We start from the raw sequence: 18469 nt of genomic DNA, 5'->3' as shown, positions 1-18469 counted from the left end.
TAAGAGCTGAATTTGGGTTGGGGTTGGGGTTTGGAGTGATGCAGGTGAAGTGGAGTGGCTGGAACTGCAGCGTCAAGGGCATTAAGAGAGTGTGGTAATAAGAGAGAAAGACTTTAATGTTGGGGCAGAACTAAGAAGAAATTGAGCAAGGAGAAGTTCTAGAGTGGTTCGAGAAGAGAATAGGGTTGAGGCCATTAAGGTGCTTTGGAGTACATGCTACTTTGTGCAGGGATGGTGAACAGGAGGTAGGGAAAGGATGAAGGAGAGGAGCTTGTGATTAAAGAGGGGAAAGATTGCAGAAGTTGTAGATGTCACAAAGGTGGGAAAAGATGAGGTGCAGAGAATGACTGTAATGGTGGCCGGGAGATAATGTCCATTGGGAGGAGATGAGTGCGGGGACTTTAAAGATAGCTGTACTGACAGGAGTGTCAAAGGGAATGTTCCATTCCCAGAGAAAGAATGGGAGGTCAGTGGAGAGGAGGTGGGAAAACCAAACAGCAAAGTCACGTAGAACTGGGGGCGGAGATTGGAGCGGTTGGAGGTGCAAGGTGAGTGGGAGGTTATGTGATGGGGGCTGGGGGTGATAGTAAGGATGAGAGGGGCCAGGGGTTGGGGCTGACGTCATCAGTATCCATGATGAGGCTTTAGGAAAGGGATTTATTCATATACTGCCAACATATTCCACAGTGCAGTAACGTTATAATCACCTTTTTTTATTCTACTTTTATTCTACTTCCCTCCATAGGGCCTCATTTACAAAGTGCACTTAATCCACACAAACAAAGCTACTTGTTTTTGCATCAGGATGGACCGCCTGGTGCACAACAAGATTTGTGACTTCTGCGAACCAGATATGTTCCTGGTTGTGCAGAGTCATAGTCAACATGTCATAGTCATTGTTTACAAAATCACACGTATGTGTCTCAGCAGCTGTCACAGAACAACTGTATACATTTAATTTAAAATAATTTATGCAAAATAAACCAAAAATATATGTATTATATATATATATTTTTAAATTTATTATAACATTACCAGTTTTATTTTAGTTTATGATCAGATAAAAGTTATGTGCATTCTGAAGTGAAATTATTGTCCATACACTTGTGCATATACTTCATTCTGCGCTGTGTGTCTACCTACGGAAAGTACTGTTTATACAGAACATCTTTCCACCCAGATACAAATCGTAACGTATCTTAAGAAATGCTTTGAATTGAAGACGAGAAGAACTACGCTCTTTTTAAACAACCGTATTAAGCCCCTGATGTTTTGTGTTTCGTAAATGACCTCCATAAAATTTTTTAACAAATTACACTATTTAGGAATACAGAGAACAGAAAAAAATTATATTTTATTTTATTATTCTACACAATTGTCACTGGTTTCTGTTGTACCAGAGCTGGTAATTTCCCACATTAAAGAATCTCTGCAAAAAACATACAGTGCACTTGTCCAACATCTGCCACAGTAGCAGATATATTAATAGAATGTAGGATAAATGCTCTTAATTATTAATTGTGCTGGAGGACGTATGACCTGACTCCTCCCATCTGTACATGTGTCTATATATACTGACTCCTCCCATCTTTACATGTGTCTATATATATATAGTGTAATGTCCTTATCAATGTGCAGCTGACAGTGAGTCTGCAGGGATGAAGGTGAGTGTGAATAAAGAGCACACACAGTGATATCACACTTAATTCAGTGTAATGTATCAGTGTGATATCAGTGTGTACTGTACTCTATATTTAATGGGATATATTACTGTGTTTCCTCTCTGTTTCCTATAGATGTTGCTTGTCTGGACCATTGGTATTTTCTTCCTTGGTGCTGTGAAAGGTAGAACACTTTTTTCCTGTACAATCCGTCTATGTGTAACTTACACAGAGATGGCAATACAGAAATACATTTTTTAAAAAACAGTATTTTATGTGTTAGAGCTGCAAACAAATGGTACTCCCACTGGATGGAGTACCACAGTTACAAAGGTCCAGGTAATCCCACCCAACATTTTGCATGATATTGAATGAAATGCATAAAATGTTTAGAAACTATATAGGTAGCCAAACAAGGCAATGTCATTTTGAAAACTAGACAACCTAAAGCATCAAATAAGGGTACCGCTGAGTTTAATGTTGCTTGGATGGGGGAGATCTGGGCAATAAACCCCCCCCCCCCCCACACACACATCTCTGGACTTCTCCTGGAATGTCTGGGAGTCTGCCAAAATGTTATCCTGAACTCCCAGGAGAGCAGGCCACCCTACAGCATCCTGCCAAAATGGGCGGGTGGGGGGACTCACATCATTATGGCTCTTCCCCCCCAGCGCAATAACATGATCATTGCATTGCACCACGTCTCCCACCGCAGTAGTGTAATGTTTGCCAGCTTTGTGACAGCAGGTGAGGCAGTTTAGGAGCGAGTTGCGGGCCTCACTTAGAGTGGGTGGGGTTGAGTAGGGACATCATGCCTTTTAACACTCCGAGTTTTGTGTAGCGCCCCTCCTGTCCTGGGGATCCAGGACAGGAGGGGAAGAGGTCCTGGTATTCCTGACAATCCCGGGAGTGAGATTTTGGTGGCTGCCACGTGGTACATGTAGAAAGCGATCCCCATCAGTAGGGATACCCCAAGAAGGAGGCTCCAGAAGGGGCAGGTAATTGGCAGCTGCCATGAGAGGAGATTGTATGGAACAAAAAGGGGAGAAAGAGGGCAGAAAGAGTCCCTAATAACCAAGAGTCCCCACAAACCAAGCGGGTCCACATAAGAATGAAGGCTCTGCACCCTGGGAGTGGGTTCTTAGCCAGATGCCGCATGAAGGCAAGTGGGACTATGCCCTGAATGTGGGAGATGTTTTACATGCAATGTAGTGAGGAGTAATAAGAGGGGAGAGACCCTCATTTAAAGGGCCGCTTGAGAAGTGCCCCATAAAGAGGGTATGTTAAGCCCTGCAATTGGAGGAGAATAACCCTTAAGAGAGGAGAGTGATTTTCGCACTTTCATAAATGTGCCCCTAAAAATTCTTATAAATCACAGCACAGGATTTGAATTCTGAACACTGTCTCCAATAGTGAGGGTGTGAGCTGTGTATGGGCTAAAATAACTTACAGACTTATAATAATATAAGAATTATGATATAGAGTCTATTATTATAATGATTGTCCTGATTTTTAGGTGCCGAGGTTTGCTTCGACAGACTCGGCTGCTTTTCTGATGCCGCACCTTATTCGGGAACTGTAGAACGACCCTTTACAAGATTACCATGGACCCCGGAGCAGATTAACACACGCTTCCTGCTATTCACCAGGGATAATCAGAACCGCTACCAGGTGAGACTCCCCGGATTCAGTGTACTGAAAGCAATTAACATTCTATGTTAATGAGCAGAAGCGGAAATTGACTATAAAATATTTACAAAATAATGTAGAATTGTAAATATTGCATAAAGTAAGCCCCAACATTGAATGATTTACAGACAAAATATCAATTAAAAAAAGAGCAGTAGCGAGCCAATTTCATGTCAAAAGACAATTAAACCCAGACATTTATATTTTCATAGATGAGAGGCATAAAGCTAAAAATACTCTGCAGTGCCCTGTGCTGTCCTTGATGCATCTCCTGCAGTTGTAAGACAAAGGTGGTGCCGATACAGGACAAAAAGCTGAAGTGATCAAGCACAGCATGTCAGTAAAATCACTTCTCTGCCGCAATTTATAGTTTGTCCAGATTGTTCATATTAACGGGACACTGTAAGCTGCCCCAGAGAATGACAACCAGCCCATCTATCTGTTTTATTGGAGTTGGACAGTTTGTCAGCTATTTCCGGCATATAATTTAGTTATGTTAATATCCTAGTTTATTTGTTACCTTATTAAATGAGCCTGTACATAGTTTAACTTGTATAACTCTATTCCTGCAGGTGATCAGCGCTGTTGACCCTTCCACCATCTCCTCATCTAATTTCCGTACATCCAGGAAAACCCGCTTTGTGATCCATGGCTTTACTTCTAGTGGAGATTCCGGTTGGCGGCCCGACATGTGCAGGGTATGAAGAGCTGATTCCTGGTTGTCGTTAGACGTCCGTCTGAGTCTTCACTGCTTCACTGCCTCCCAAATAGACACAACTAAGATCTTTATATATATACAATGGTGTTGTCTTCTAATGTTGCAGTTCTGTGAGTGCGTACTCACTTTTACAGATATTATAATACAACACAATTTATATACAGTCTTGATGATCCCGGGTGAAGAGGCTGCAGACACAACAGGCACAGAAGAAATAGAGGCAGTAACATCCACATATGTGAATCTTTTCCATAATACTGTACATGTCATCACTAAATGTTCATAATATATAATGTTTCATTATATTATGTTTTCTTCCAGACACTGTTACAGGTTGAAGACTCAAACTGCATTAGCGTGGACTGGAGCGGTGGAGCCCATACTCTGTACTCACAGGCGTCTAATAACATCCGTGTGGTGGGGGCAGAAGTGGCCTATTTTGTAGACATTCTATCGGTAATGATAACCTATAAATAGTTCTATGACTAATCTGTCTTCATAGTCTTAGAAAACTGATTAAGCTAGAGTCACAATACAGATCTGTTATCACACAATTGTGCTCATCGCTACAGATACCGGGGCTGTCAGTTCTTCTTGTATGATCGATCAGAGGCTTCCATTCCTGTGTTGTCAGATGTCAGTGTAGGTCAGTACATGGCAGCAGTGGGTAGACATCTATGTAGAATGTTGGTCACACTGCTGGTTATACTACTGGTTACACTGCTGTGTCAGGATACGTGGTTCCCAATTCACTCAAACACGGTATTAGAGGAAAAATAGAAGGATGATTTACTCTGAGCAAATCAGTAGAAATAAATCCAGTGAGATATGTTCCACAAGGGCTCTCTAGCAGAACATCACCTCTTGGCTAAAGACAGCCACTCTCATGTCCAGCTCCCAGGGTAGACGCTTTTATCACTTCATAATCCCACCTTGGGAACTGCCTGCCCAGGGCAGGTGCAAAAGGTCTCGATTGGTGGGCTTCTCACCCTATCCAGCCCCCTTCCCTACCTCCCCCAGGTGTCTTCCCCAGGTGACCCCTGCTGGGTCCGGCTCCTGGATGTCTGTAGAACTCACTAGTTGATAATAGGGAGCAAACAGAAATAACAATGGTACCTTAATTCACTCAACTCCTGAGTGTTCCTTGTGGATGTGGAATTTAACTCCTGAAGTGCTTTTCCAAGGGGATGTTACATTTCAATCACTGGTACTTCCTGAAAACTACAGGGCTAAAAGTGCAGTCTGGGTATGGATTATATTAAGGAGTTGTAACACTGGTACCATACACCAAGCCTGTTGCTTTACATTCCTCCCCCCACTTTTTAGTCTGTGTACCCAGTGGTGAGAAAATCTGGCTGGACGGCTTCAGGGGTACGGTACGCCGAGGCTTGCAGTCTGGTTCCTGCTGATGGGACAGGCCATCCGCTTTCTTGTGATCTGTACCCTTTTCGTGGGAGAAAGAAATACAGTTGTAGGAACAAGCTCCGTCCATTGTCTCCTGCGGTGCGTTGTAGCCAGCAAGAGCTTGTGCCTATATAAGTGTGGCTGCAACTTTTTGAGGGCCTAAGCTAGGGCCTGGTACTCCTTTTCAATAGTTGTGTATGCAAGAAGTTTCCGGGAGAGATAGGCCACTGGGTGTTCATAACCATCCTCCCCTACTTGACTCAAGACAGCTCCTATTCCACAGCCCGAGGCATCTGTTTGCACAATGAACCACCATTGGAAGTCAGGGGCTGCTAATACTGGGAACCGGGACAAGATATCCTTAAGATATGAAAATGCCTGCTCACACTCAGGGGTCTAGTCAATTTGTCGGGTTACTCTTTGGGCGTCAAATCAGTCAGCTGCTTGGCAATGGTGCTGTACTGGGCACAAACTTGTGACAGTACCCCACCGTCCCAAGGAAGGTGCGTACTTCTTTTTAGCTGGTGGGGTGAGGCCAATTCAGAATGGCATCAATTTTTGCCGATTCCGATCAAATATATCTTCCACCAACCTTGTGCCTAAGGTACAATACTTCCGCAATCACCATCTGACATTTGTCAGTTTTGATCGTCAACCCCGCCTGGTTTATCCGGACTAAGACTTGGGCCACATGTTACAGGTGTTTCTCCCAGGTCTCACTACAAATAACTATATCATCCAGGTATGCCTGGGCGAACTCCTCACACCCTGGTCTACTGTACTCTGAAAGGTGGCCGTGGCATTCTTCATTCCAAACAAGGTGATGAACGCGGATTGCTCCTGTGCCCCCCTGGTAAGGGGTATCTGCCAGTACCCCTTACTAAGGTCCAGCATGGACACATAGCTAGTCACCCCCAGCCTGTCTAACAGCTCATCTACCCGGGGCATGGGATACGCGTCTGTCACCGTCACTTCCTATAATTCACGCAGAAGCGTGAACTCCTGTCTTTCTTGGGCAATACCACCACACTGGCCACCCAGGGACTTTTGGATTATATAAGGACCCACAGTGCCAGCATTTCATCTACCTCTTTTTTGATCATGTCAAGAACCTCGGGACTCACGCGTTAAGCTGGTTGCCGAATAGGCCGAGCCTCCTCGGTGTCAACATGATGGGCCTCTATTGAGTGCACTCAGGCCTGCTGGTGAACTGAAGCCGCTCCAATACTCCCTTCATCTGTTGAGCCTGGGCTCCTGTTAACTGCTGGCCTGCAGGCACTGTCTCCACCCCTAAGTTCTTTCTGGTTGCTGCAAGAATGTCAGGGATGGAGTCAGTCTCTGGGTCGTCCATAGGTGGGCAGCAGATTGTCACGGCCCCTATTTCCCTGGTGACGTACTCTTTTAACCGATTAATATGATAGGTACCCACCCGCTGTCCGATTCGATCTAGTGCAATAACGTAATCTACCCAGCCCTGTCTGTCCACTACGGTATAAGGCCCTGCCCAGGTCGCCTGTGATTTGTGCTTCCAGGCAGGTACTAGCACCATCACTTTCTGTACAACTTCTCACTCCCTTTCTCAAACCCCCTGGTTATAATATTGGCGCTGCTGTTCCTGCGCCCCCAGCATATGGTAATGAGCGAGCTGCATCAACCTCTGCAGTCTATCCCTCATTTCTACCACATATTCCAAGACGGAAACCTCCTGGAATAACTCTTCCCAGCTTTCCCAGACTAGGTCCCCGTACCCCTCGAGCATATAATAACTCAAAAGGAGAGATCCCAGTAGAATCCTGCGGCACTTTGCGGTACGCGAATAATAGCTGCTGCAATGACTTCTCCCAGTCTCCCCCCTCCGACTCAGGATATGCCCGCAGCAACTGCTTAAGGGTCCCATTAAATCTCTTGAAAAGCCCGTTAGTTTGGGGATGGTAGGAGTTGTGCGGAAGGGATGGACCCCAAATTTGTCCCATACTGTCTGAAGCAAGTCGCCTTAAAATTGCGTTCCCTGGTCAGTGACTACTTTTTGAGGGAATACTACACAGCTAAAGATATCCATGAGAGCCTGGGCAATATGTTCAGCTTCTATGGATTTCAATGGTGTCTCTTCATATATGCAGGGATTGCCTTCCCGATTGCCGCTACCACCTCCTCCTGATAGACTACTTGCTCCGCCTCGGGTGCATCAGGATAGTAGTACCCCACCCCACCCTCAATTGATGTTCCTTGACACACTGAAACTCGGTGCACAGCTGGTCTCGCTCCAGGAAATAGTCTTCCTCCCTGTGGGCAATCACTTTGTATATGTCCCTGTTGTTGGCAAGTGTAGCACCACCTAGGGTCAGATACTGCTCAACCATGAGGTTTGAGCTCACTAGAATGGGCAGCTGGGGTACCTGACGACATGGGGTGTGATGTAGCCAGTGGTGTATCTTGATCGGGAGGGGTCCTTCAGATAGTTGCCCATTAACCTCTACCAGGTCCTCTCCATCGGGGGCGATTCACCAGGAATTTATGGGCTAATGCTGCTGCTTTCTCTAGGTTGGTGGGATTTCTGTCCACCACCCACTTTTAGTGCCATTTTATTCAATAGCTGCTCCAATATAAATATGTTTTTAATGTCCTTTAAGGTCGTGGCTTGCTTCCCTTCTAGCCACCGATTACAGTTTCTTTGCAATAAACTGCTAAATTCCATTTAAGAAGAGTCACTGTTTCTTGCCATGGTTCTGAACTTAGTGACCGCATATTGAGCCAACAATACATTCCGAATCTCCTGGTAGTCTCTTCCTTGCTCTGGGCTCAGGGCATGGTATGCCTCCTGCCCATCAAAGTAGGTATCAAATATTTCGACCACTTCACCACATATATCATGCATTGACATCATGGATTCAAAAAACTGAAGGTGAATGTCAATGTCCGTGGCTGATTCCACAAAGCGTGGAACATCGTGATATCCTAGTCGCAGGATCTGTCTTCCTTCCAATGCTGACACTGATGCCATTGCAAGTACCATGACCGGTCTACCCAGCGCTGCTCCCAATACTGCTGCCCTCTCATGTGTGGCAGCTCCTGGTCCAAGTACATCCAACCAAATCTGCAGCTGTTCCGTGTTGCTGACGGTTTTTTCAGCTGTCTGAGTTGTCATCCCCCTGGTTCCATTACGAAGGTTCTCTGATGGGTTCTGAACCACGTCCTCCTCTTCCTCAGCAGGGTTTTCTACATCCCACTAAGCCAATTTTTCGATAAGGGAAACCCTGGTATTCGTTGAGTTGATGTAAATTTTTCTTGCCTGACAAATTTCCTGCAGGATTCCTTTCTTGGTGTTTCCATATGTTTGTGCTGCTGCCTCCATTCTGCCGTGCCTTTCCAATTCCGTGCTTGTCACTGAGTGATCCCATTGCTTGCCACCAAATATGAGAAATGTGGTTCCCAAATCATTCAGACACGGTATTAGAGGAGAAATAGAAGGATGATTTATTCTGCAGAACAGGATTAAATACAGCACGGCCCCCTTAACGATAGCAGGTCCAACAAGCGAGGAAATCAGTTCAAATAAATCCAGTGGGATATGTTCCATATCGAATCTCTGGCAGAGCATCACCTTTTGGCCAAAATCAGTCACTCTTATGTCCAGCTCTTAGGGTAGCCTCTTTTAGCCTCCTCACACTATCCAGCCCCCTCCCCTACCTCCCCCCAGGTGTTTCCCCCATGTGACTCCTGCTGGGTTCGGCTCCTGGCTGTCTGTAGAGCTCACTAGTGGACAATAGGGAGCAAACAGAAGGAACAATGGTACCTTAATTCACTCAACTCCTGTGTGTTCCCTGTGGAGGCGGAATTTAATCCCTGAAGTACTTTTCCAAGGAGATGTTACATTTCAATCACTGATACTTCTTGAGAACAACAGGGCTAAAAAGTTTACATATGGCATGTTGCTTCTCCACCAAGGGGCAACATGAAGGTGCGAAATACGTCCCTATAGTGGATGAGACCCGGCACCGCCAGCCCAGAACTGATCCAAAAATAAACTTCTTTTTGCACAAGGAAGATGGCCGTGCACCCCTGCACACAGCAAGGAGCACCCCTTAAATGTTCCCTCTTCAGGTTCCACTAAATGAAATCTTGTTTTTGAATTGAACCACAAACTAGGAGCGCAGGTGTTCCAGCACTAGCATTAGGTGAACCGAGGCTGCCACAGAAGGCGCCAATGTTTAGGAGCTGTCTAAAACTCTGAACCCTCATCGAGTGCTCTTAATGTCCCCGTGGTGCCCCCACATGGCGTGCTGGACAATGGAGGAGGAGCAGGTGACCTGTGAAGCTGTTGATTGCTGCTCCAAAATGTCAGTGATGGGCTGAGAGGGGTCAATTTCATCCACAGTGCATCAGCCAGTCCAGCTCCTGCTCCATAAGTAGCAAGGAAAGTCTTGTCTCCACCCAACTCCTCCCATCAGCCTGTATGAACTTCTCTTCTACAATTTGCACAGATTGAAGCGCACCCTGGTACCAAAGTTGATTTTTGGTCGCTGCTCTGTCATTTTACGCTTCATCAATGACCTCCTGTTAGTACCAGTCACCTCTGCTGGGAGACAGCTCTGTGGATCAGTCACCCTTTCTGTAATTAAATCCTTCCATAGGTCAGGTTTCAGTCTCCGTCTCCAGTTTCACGCGTTGGCCTCTTGTTCTTGGAATGCTCTATAACCTAAATGCTGTTACTAGAAAAAAGTTAAATAGTTGAGGCATTATAGTATGATGTAGATGGAGTCAATCCATGAAACGCGTTGGTTGACTCCAGCTACATCATATGTAGGGGGGGGGGGGGGATTTTCAAAATTGAAACAGATGGGCGGTTGCCTACTCTGGATTAATTTCAAATATAAGTGCAGGATCGCAGGAGATCCAAAATAGGTTGAACTTGATGGACTGGTGTCTTTTTTCAACCTCATCAACTATGTTACTATGTTACTATACTATCATCCACTCGTACGTATTCTTCACATTGTGCCACTACCCACTACTATTTCACAATTGTGGGGCTCCAGCCCGCTAGAATCCTAGCCATTCCGTCTGCACTACAGAAACTGCTTAGAGCATCGGCAAGGTGATAGTCAGCGTCTGGACGCTCGGAGCGCGCATGCGCCACCTCTCCACTGCACATCTTTGCGGGGCCAACGAAAACATCTACCCGTCACTAGGGTATGAAAAGGAACTCCCGACTTGCAGGAGGAGGACATTTCAAACTGACGTGACTTCAATACTACTCAAATGTGAGTTTCATATGTACTTTTGCAGTTCTTCAGATTTATGCCCCTTTATCGTTCGGATATATGTGGGAGTTAGATGGACTTGCAATTGACTTTTTTCAACATCTCCTCGTATGCTCATATTCAACCATTTTTAATACCATTGGACTTATCAGATCTATATCTGCCATTTGTCATCTCTGCACCCACTATTGTATATACTTATACTCAGCATAATATATATACAGTTGCACGCTATATTTCTCTATTATGTTTTTAAACTGTTCTGGCCAGAACGTGCTCATGTTATATAATTTAATAAATTGTTTACTTGTTTATCCATTTTTCAATGTTTATGTACAAAGTTTCATGCGCCCAGGAACCTAATCCACTATTTTATTTACTAAATGCTGTTACTATTTCACTACGGAAACCGGTAATGATATATATTAATACAATATGTTTGTTTCCAGAAAAACTTTGGCTATTCTCCTTCCAACGTCCATCTGATTGGCCACAGCTTGGGGGCACACACGGCTGGGGAGGCTGGAAAGAGGATGAGAGGCATCTCTAGGATAACAGGTGACCAATCAGGACTTAGAATTTATGACATCCACTGGAAGAGTTAAAAAAATGCCCAAAGAAAACTACAGAAGAGCAATGGCTAGCCAATGAGCTGTGGGGAAAAACTGAGAAAAGAAATTAGGCGTGAGAAAGAACAGGAAGTAATGAGCTGTGGGGATTAACTGGAAATAGCCAATGAGGTGTAGGGAGAGCTGGAAATAGCCAATGAGGTGTAGGGAGAGCTGGAAATAGCCAATGAGGTGTAGGGAGAGCTGGAAATAGCCAATGAGGTGTAGGGAGAGCTGGAAATAGCCAATGGGGTCTGGTAAGAACGTGGGATGAGCTGGAAATAGCAGATAAAGGCAGGGAACATCTAATTAGATTTGGGATGACCAGTTAAACTCATGGAAGAGGAGCGCCTGAACAGGAGAATTTTTTAAATTGGAAAATAAATAAACAGAGTGATAGAAAAGATTTATGATGCTATGATAGGAAAACAATTGAGACAATTAGTGTGTATACAAAGATAGGTGAGGACACAGTATATGTAACAATGTATGTAAAACCCGAGCAGATTGGCTTCTCACAGCTAGTTACACCTGCAGAGTGATAGAGCTGATTGGTTACACAGACAGAATGCTACTGCTGATTGGTTACAGCGACAGAACTATACACCAGCTCAATCACACTGCAGAGTAATACACCATTTTAGTTACACCTGCAGAACAAAACACCTGTTTAATTACATCTGCAGAACCAGACCCCACATTACACACCAGCAAAAGGATACACAATTTTAGTTACGTCTGTAAAAGGATACACCTGTCTAGCTACATCTACAGAGGGATACACCTGTTTAGTTGCACCTGCAGAGCGATACACAGATTTGTTACATCTGCAGAAATATACTCTATAGATACAACTGCAGAACAATACACCTGGTTGGTTACACCTGCAGAACGATACTGCTGTGTATGTCTGGTGGATTTATTCCTTCTGTCGGTTCTCACCCATCAGGTCTGGACCCAGCTGAGCCATACTTCCAGAACACACCCACAGAAGTGAGACTGGACTTGTCGGATGCTGCTCTCGTTGATGTGATCCACACAGATGCTGGTCCTCTTCTTCCCAGCTTTGGTTGGTATTTTTGTAGCTGTTTTGCATTTGATGATTGTCTTACTGCTCTGGGCCCTTTTCTGCTTATCTAAAATAACCGTACTACTATTAGAGAGGGTATTAGTACATTATCATATGTTTATTGTCTGATGTAAGAGGAAGTGCTGCCTGGGTTTAATAACAGTGATGTTCTGGTATCATTTGAAACCTTGGTCTAGAGGTCGATCTAAATCAGACGTAAGCATTGTGAAGCGCTCCATCTGCTGTGGAACTACATGTCCCAGGTTACATTGCTAGCCTAATCTTCTCATTGTTTCAGTGAGTCCAAACCATATAAAATGCACTTCTATGTGCAGACTCTTTGCGTCATCGTTGTCTATGCTTGGACTGCGCCTGTCTGTAAATGTAAAAGACTCAAAGTTCTGCCTATTGTTACTTTAGTGTCCAGCGCCCTCCATTCCTAAATACTGTTACCTCATTGTCCAGAACCCTCCATTCCTAAATACTGTTACTTCATTGTCCAGAGCCCTCCATTCCTAAATACTGTTACTTCATTGTCCAGAGCCCTCCTTTCCTAAATACTGGTATATTAGTGTCCAGCGCCCTCCATCCCTAAGTACTGTTACTTTAGTGTCCAGCATCCTACATTCCTAAATACTGTTATATTAGTGTCCAGCACCATCCATTCCTAAATACTGTTATATTAGTGTCCAGCACCATCCATTCCTCAATACTGTTATATTACTGTCCAGCATACTCCATTCCTAAATACTGTTATATTAGTGTCCAGAGCCCTCATTCCTAAATACTGTTATATTAGTGTCCAGCATTCTCCATTCCTAAATACTGTTATATTATTGTGCAGCATTCTCCATTCCTAAATACTGTTATATTAGTGTCCAACGCCCTCCATTCCTAAATACTGTTATATTAGTGTCCAGCACCATTCATTCCTAAATACTGTTATATTAGTGTCCAGCATCCTCCATTCCTAAATACTGTTATATTAGTGTCCAGCATCCTCCATTCCTAAATACTGTTATATTAGTGTCCAGCACCATCCATTCCTAAATACTGTTATATTAGTGTCCAGCATCCTCCATTCCTAAATACTGTTATATTAGTGTCCAGCATCCTCCATTCCTAAATACTGTTATATTAGTGTCCAGCATCCTCCATTCCTAAATACTGTTATATTAGTGTCCAGCATACTCCATTCCTAAATACTGTTATATTAGTGTCCAGCACCATCCATTCCTAAATACTGTTATATTAGTGTCCAGCATTCTCCATTCCTAAATACTGTTATATTAGTGTCCAGCACCATCCATTCCTAAATACTGTTATATTAGTGTCCAGCATACTCCATTCCTAAATACTGTTATATTAGTGTCCAGCACCATCCATTCCTAAATACTGTTATATTAGTGTCCAGCATTCTCCATTCCTAAATACTGTTGTATTAGTGTCCAGCGCCCTCCATTCCTAAATACTGTTATATTAGTGTTCAGCATCCTCCATTCCTAAATACTGTTATATTAGTGTCCAGCACCATCCATTCCTAAATACTGTTATATTAGTGTCCAGCATCCTCCATTCCTAAATACTGGTATATTAGTGTCCAGCATCCTCCATTCCTAAATACTGTTATATTAGTGTCCAGCATACTCCATTTCTAAATACAGTTATATTAGTGTCCAGCATTTTCCATTCCTAAATACTGTTATATTAGTGTCCAGCATCCTCCATTTCTAAATACTGGTATATTAGTGTCCAGCATCCTCCATTCCTAAATACTGTTATATTAGTGTCCAGCATACTCCATTTCTAAATACAGTTATATTAGTGTCCAGCATTTTCCATTCCTAAATACTGTTATATTAGTGTCCAGCATCCTCCATTTCTAAATACTGTTATCTTATTGTCCAGCATCCTCCATTCCTAAATACTGTTATCTTATTGTCCAGTATCCTTCATTCCTAAATACTGTTATCTTATTGTCCAGCGTCCTCCATTCGATCCAATCTGCCCAGCTTCTCCCATCCCAAAGCTACATTTTGCCCCCTGTGGTCTATGTCATCTCTGCCCACATTATGTTACAATAACGCATTGTCGGGCACCTTTTGCAGCTTTGTAAATCACCCTTTGAGTGATTCTTCTGATGGTTATATAAACCATCGTAATATTATGGACCTCTAGATATATTTCTGTGTATTGAGAAAAGAGTCTTAATACAGACTACGGTTCTCCTCCAGTATTATAGGATCTATAGCAATGACTCTGTCCCTGCTCTGTATAATTTTTGTACAATGAACTTAATACATATATAGACCATGTGCTGTAATATATAAAGCTCTAACATAAAATATTTGTCTTCTAGGCCTTGGAATGAGCCAGGTTATTGGTCATTTGGATTTCTTCCCCAATGGCGGTGTCCAAATGCCTGGGTGTCCGGGGTACCGAGAGGTGTCTGACGCTGATGTGGATGTTTGGAGCGGTAAATGATGTCTTTTTATTGCAGTCACATCACCCGTGTCCCTGATTCCATCTACCTGGGTGCTGTGCAGCCTGTACTGAATGTGCGTTGTTTGCTGAAGATCAGGTTATATAGAAGCTAAGAACATTCTTTATCATTGTGCTGTAATAACCGGGCTGTAGTGCGATTCCTGATCTTCTCCTGCCGTAAATACATCAAGGGACGTAAGTGTTGATTTTCTGCTGATCATTCACAAAATGTATCATCACATCCGCTCCTTGTAGAATTTGGGCATACGTGTACCCGATTAACTTGTGTTTTAAAGGAAACGCACATTGTGCTCAGTCCGCGTGTCTTGATGGATCGGGCCCTCAGAGTTATGTCACTATTTCTGGACCTCGACTAGAGGATGACTGAATACACCCAACATGGTTCAAAGGTGCAAATCTTCACTATACCACAGAAGCCACCATACCCCTCATTATCTAACCTGCACTAGACAGAGAGAAGCTGATGGCTGATTAGTTGCTGTGGTGCAGTGCAAATTTACACCTTGGAGCAATGATTGTAAATAAAGCTCATTGATTTTACTCATTTACAACATCCTGACACCCAAACTGTTAGGCCGTGAGCAAGGCTATAAATATACCAGCAGTAACGTATTCTACAGCAGAGTTTTACCTTTAATTTAGCCACACTTGGTCCTTTTATTTCATCTGTGCCCAGAATGAAATCTCTCTCATGAGCAGATCTGCATTTACTTAGTCTACCTTGTATGTCCCTATTTTACGTATGTCCTATTTTCCCAATCGTCCAGCTCTGCAGAACATGGTGGTACCATACAAATCAACAATAATAATGATAATAAGAATAATTGGTGTCTGGATTTTCTTTGCAGAAGCCAGTAACTTTGCCTCATGTAACCACTCGAAAGCTGTTGAGTACTACATGGACAGTATCACCAACGCTAACACCTTCGCCAGCTACCCCTGCACAAACTGGAATACCTACCAATCGGTGAGTGTGATACTTCTTACGCGGGAGTTTGTATTACAGATGTCTCCCGCTACATCTTTCATTATTATGTCGGGTACTAAGGTGTCTGGGACTCATTTCATAGTCCACGGTTTGTACGTTAGGTTATTGTGTTTCATCATTTCACTATTACTCACATTTAAATTCTTTGAGTCCATCTGTCAGACACATTGAACAGATCAACAATGCCAAAAAGACACAACAAAATTAACTGAAAAGGGCGCATGTTTAAATTATTCGAACATTTGAAGTAATCAGCATTCTGCAGTCACATAAAGTACCAGGAACTCAAATATTGGTCATAAAGCTCAATATTAACTTCAAATATCATTATTATTATTTATTCATAAGGTTCCGCAGCGCTGTAGAATGGGAGACATCAAACAGCCTGTATAGTACATACATAGTACATATAGTATTTGATTAATCCGTTGCCGTAACTCCATTTGTGTGCCGTATTTTCCGTGAAATAGCTCTATACAGGCTCAGAAATGGACCTTACGCCAGTGACGCAATTGCACGCAATTCACAACGCAAATGACACTTATGGTTGTCTATTACTTAAAGGGCGGAACAGGGGTAGGAAGGGCCGGATGAATGTAGGTCATGTACATTACGGGAGTGCTGACGTAGATGTGGCCAAGTCAAGTTCCTGGTTTTTCTTAAGTAAATTTTTTTTAGCCGTATCATTTGCACAGGCTACTGGTCAGGTGTAATTGCCGACTGATAATGATGACTGACACAGCACAGTCTTTGTATTAAAAAGCACTCGTATGTGTGTCACTAGAGGAGAAAATGAGCGGACATTTGTTACCGTATTGGCCGGCCATATGCCAGCCGAACATTGAGGCGATGTCCGGTGGCACCTTGTGGCCAATTGAATTCCCTCTCTTCCTCCTGAAATCATTGTCTCCACCCCACTTCCTCTCCAGAGTCCCCTCCCCTCTTTGCCCTCTCTGTTGAATGCACTACACTCTTCCCTGTCTCCTAAGTCAGCTGTCTTGTAGTCACCGAGAGTCTTCTCTCTCCTTCACTCCCCACAATCAGTCCCACACCACTCTAAAGGATTCTGCTACTCTTGACCCGTGTAATGCACTCTCATGTCCTATTAGATTACCCTCTAGTCTCCAAGGCTTCAAACATGCCCTTAAAACTCATTTCTTAATTCAAGTCTATCAGCCGACCTCCTCCTAATTCCTCTGTCTATCTCTCCTCCCCTACTTAATGCCACCTATTTATATCTCCCCTTCCCTCTCGGATGTCAGCCCTCTTTCCTTTTGTTTTCCTTCCTACCATTGAATGTGTCCTCTGTTCACCCCTTACGTACGGCCCTTTATAACAAAAAATGATAATAATAATAATAATAATAATAACAAAAATATAATTTCGTGCACATTGTAGTCTATATTGTAGCGTATTATACAATGTGTAGTTTATATTGTAGTTTGCAATGTAGTGTAGTATATACTCTACAGTATAGTGTAGCTTCTAATTTAGTGTATAGTGTATTATTACCAGGTGAATATACTGTAGCTTATAATTTAGTGTATAGTGTAGTATTACCAGGTGAATATACTGTACTGTAGTTTGACTCCTCAGGGTTTTGTGACCTTGGTAAAAGCTCTGATGTTTTTTTCCCTCTATATTGTCACCGACCTTATTCATAACTTCTAATATCCATATAATCTACAATACAAAATATTTCATCCTCTCCATAATTTACAGGTTTTTCTATATATAGTTGTGTTTCAAGAATGTAGGTTCACAGGGTGCCACCATACACTATAGATTGTAAGCTCTTCAGGACAGGAATTTCTGAATTTTCATGACTTTGTGAACTGAGCTGTTTTGATGATCTATAAAAGTCATATCCATACATTCCTAAAACTGACGCTCTGATGCTATTTTATCTATCATTTAACAGGGCGTCTGCAGTTCCTGCTCAAGTTACGGATGTGCCCAGATGGGTCACTATGCCGATACCTACCAAGGAGTCACCGCTACCAGCCAAGTATTTTACCTCATCACACAGTAATCAATGGTAAATGACAAACCAACAGTACATTCTAACAAGTAGTAGAGACAGGGACTGGCCTCCCAGTAGAAGCAGAATAATAGTAAGAATGTAATCACACGTACAGCTTATCTAAGACTGCAACACAGACAAGATGAACATATTATCTTTGTCTCTTTATCTCATATATAATACACATATAAGACATGCTAATATATATATATACACACATCTGTAAATATTATCAGTATAAGCAGTGACTTCTGATGTCATCACCTCAGTGATCATTAGTGAATACTTGTGTATTATAAGAAATACCTCGGCTTTGTGTGACGTATATAAAAGGTTACTCCTCTGTGACTTACAATATCTGTATCATTTACAGTAGGGAGTGAATAATCACATACTGTATATTATTAATGTTTTTCATTATATTTATTTTTAGTTACATTTACATCTTCAGAAGTCATCGGACACCACATTCCAGCAGCTAAATCCAACCAGGCAATGTGTGAATGTTACATATGACGTATAATAAAGGCTTCATTTGGAAAA

General features: G+C 42.9%; 1 protein-coding gene across 1 annotated transcript; it reads left to right on the top strand.

Moving 5' to 3' along the window:
• The first annotated feature begins 459 nt into the window (after positions 1-459).
• Positions 460-18469, top strand: LOC142160665 (pancreatic triacylglycerol lipase-like). Its single transcript, XM_075215525.1, has 10 exons — positions 460-548; positions 3173-3332; positions 3923-4048; positions 4390-4524; positions 11183-11291; positions 12291-12410; positions 14770-14886; positions 15764-15882; positions 17825-17941; positions 18360-18469. The coding sequence occupies exons 1-9, from the start codon at positions 460-462 to the stop codon at positions 17933-17935; spliced, it is 1086 nt and encodes a 361-aa protein (XP_075071626.1). The 3' UTR covers positions 17936-17941; positions 18360-18469.

The sequence above is a fragment of the Mixophyes fleayi genome, chromosome 6, assembly GCF_038048845.1.
Source record: "Mixophyes fleayi isolate aMixFle1 chromosome 6, aMixFle1.hap1, whole genome shotgun sequence".
Classification (NCBI taxonomy): Eukaryota; Metazoa; Chordata; class Amphibia; order Anura; family Limnodynastidae; genus Mixophyes; species Mixophyes fleayi.
Note: the sequence above shows the minus strand (reverse complement) of the source record. Positions and strands in the feature narration are given on the sequence as shown.

Bases quoted from the DNA above. Each gene is read 5' to 3' on its own strand.
- LOC142160665 (XM_075215525.1), top strand. From the start codon at position 460: ATGGGAGGTCAGTGGAGAGGAGGTGGGAAAACCAAACAGCAAAGTCAC. The intron at 3,333-3,922 runs GTGAGACTCCCC...CTATTCCTGCAG, and splicing joins ATAATCAGAACCGCTACCAG to GTGATCAGCGCTGTTGACCC. The intron at 15,883-17,824 runs GTGAGTGTGATA...ATCATTTAACAG, and splicing joins ACTGGAATACCTACCAATCG to GGCGTCTGCAGTTCCTGCTC.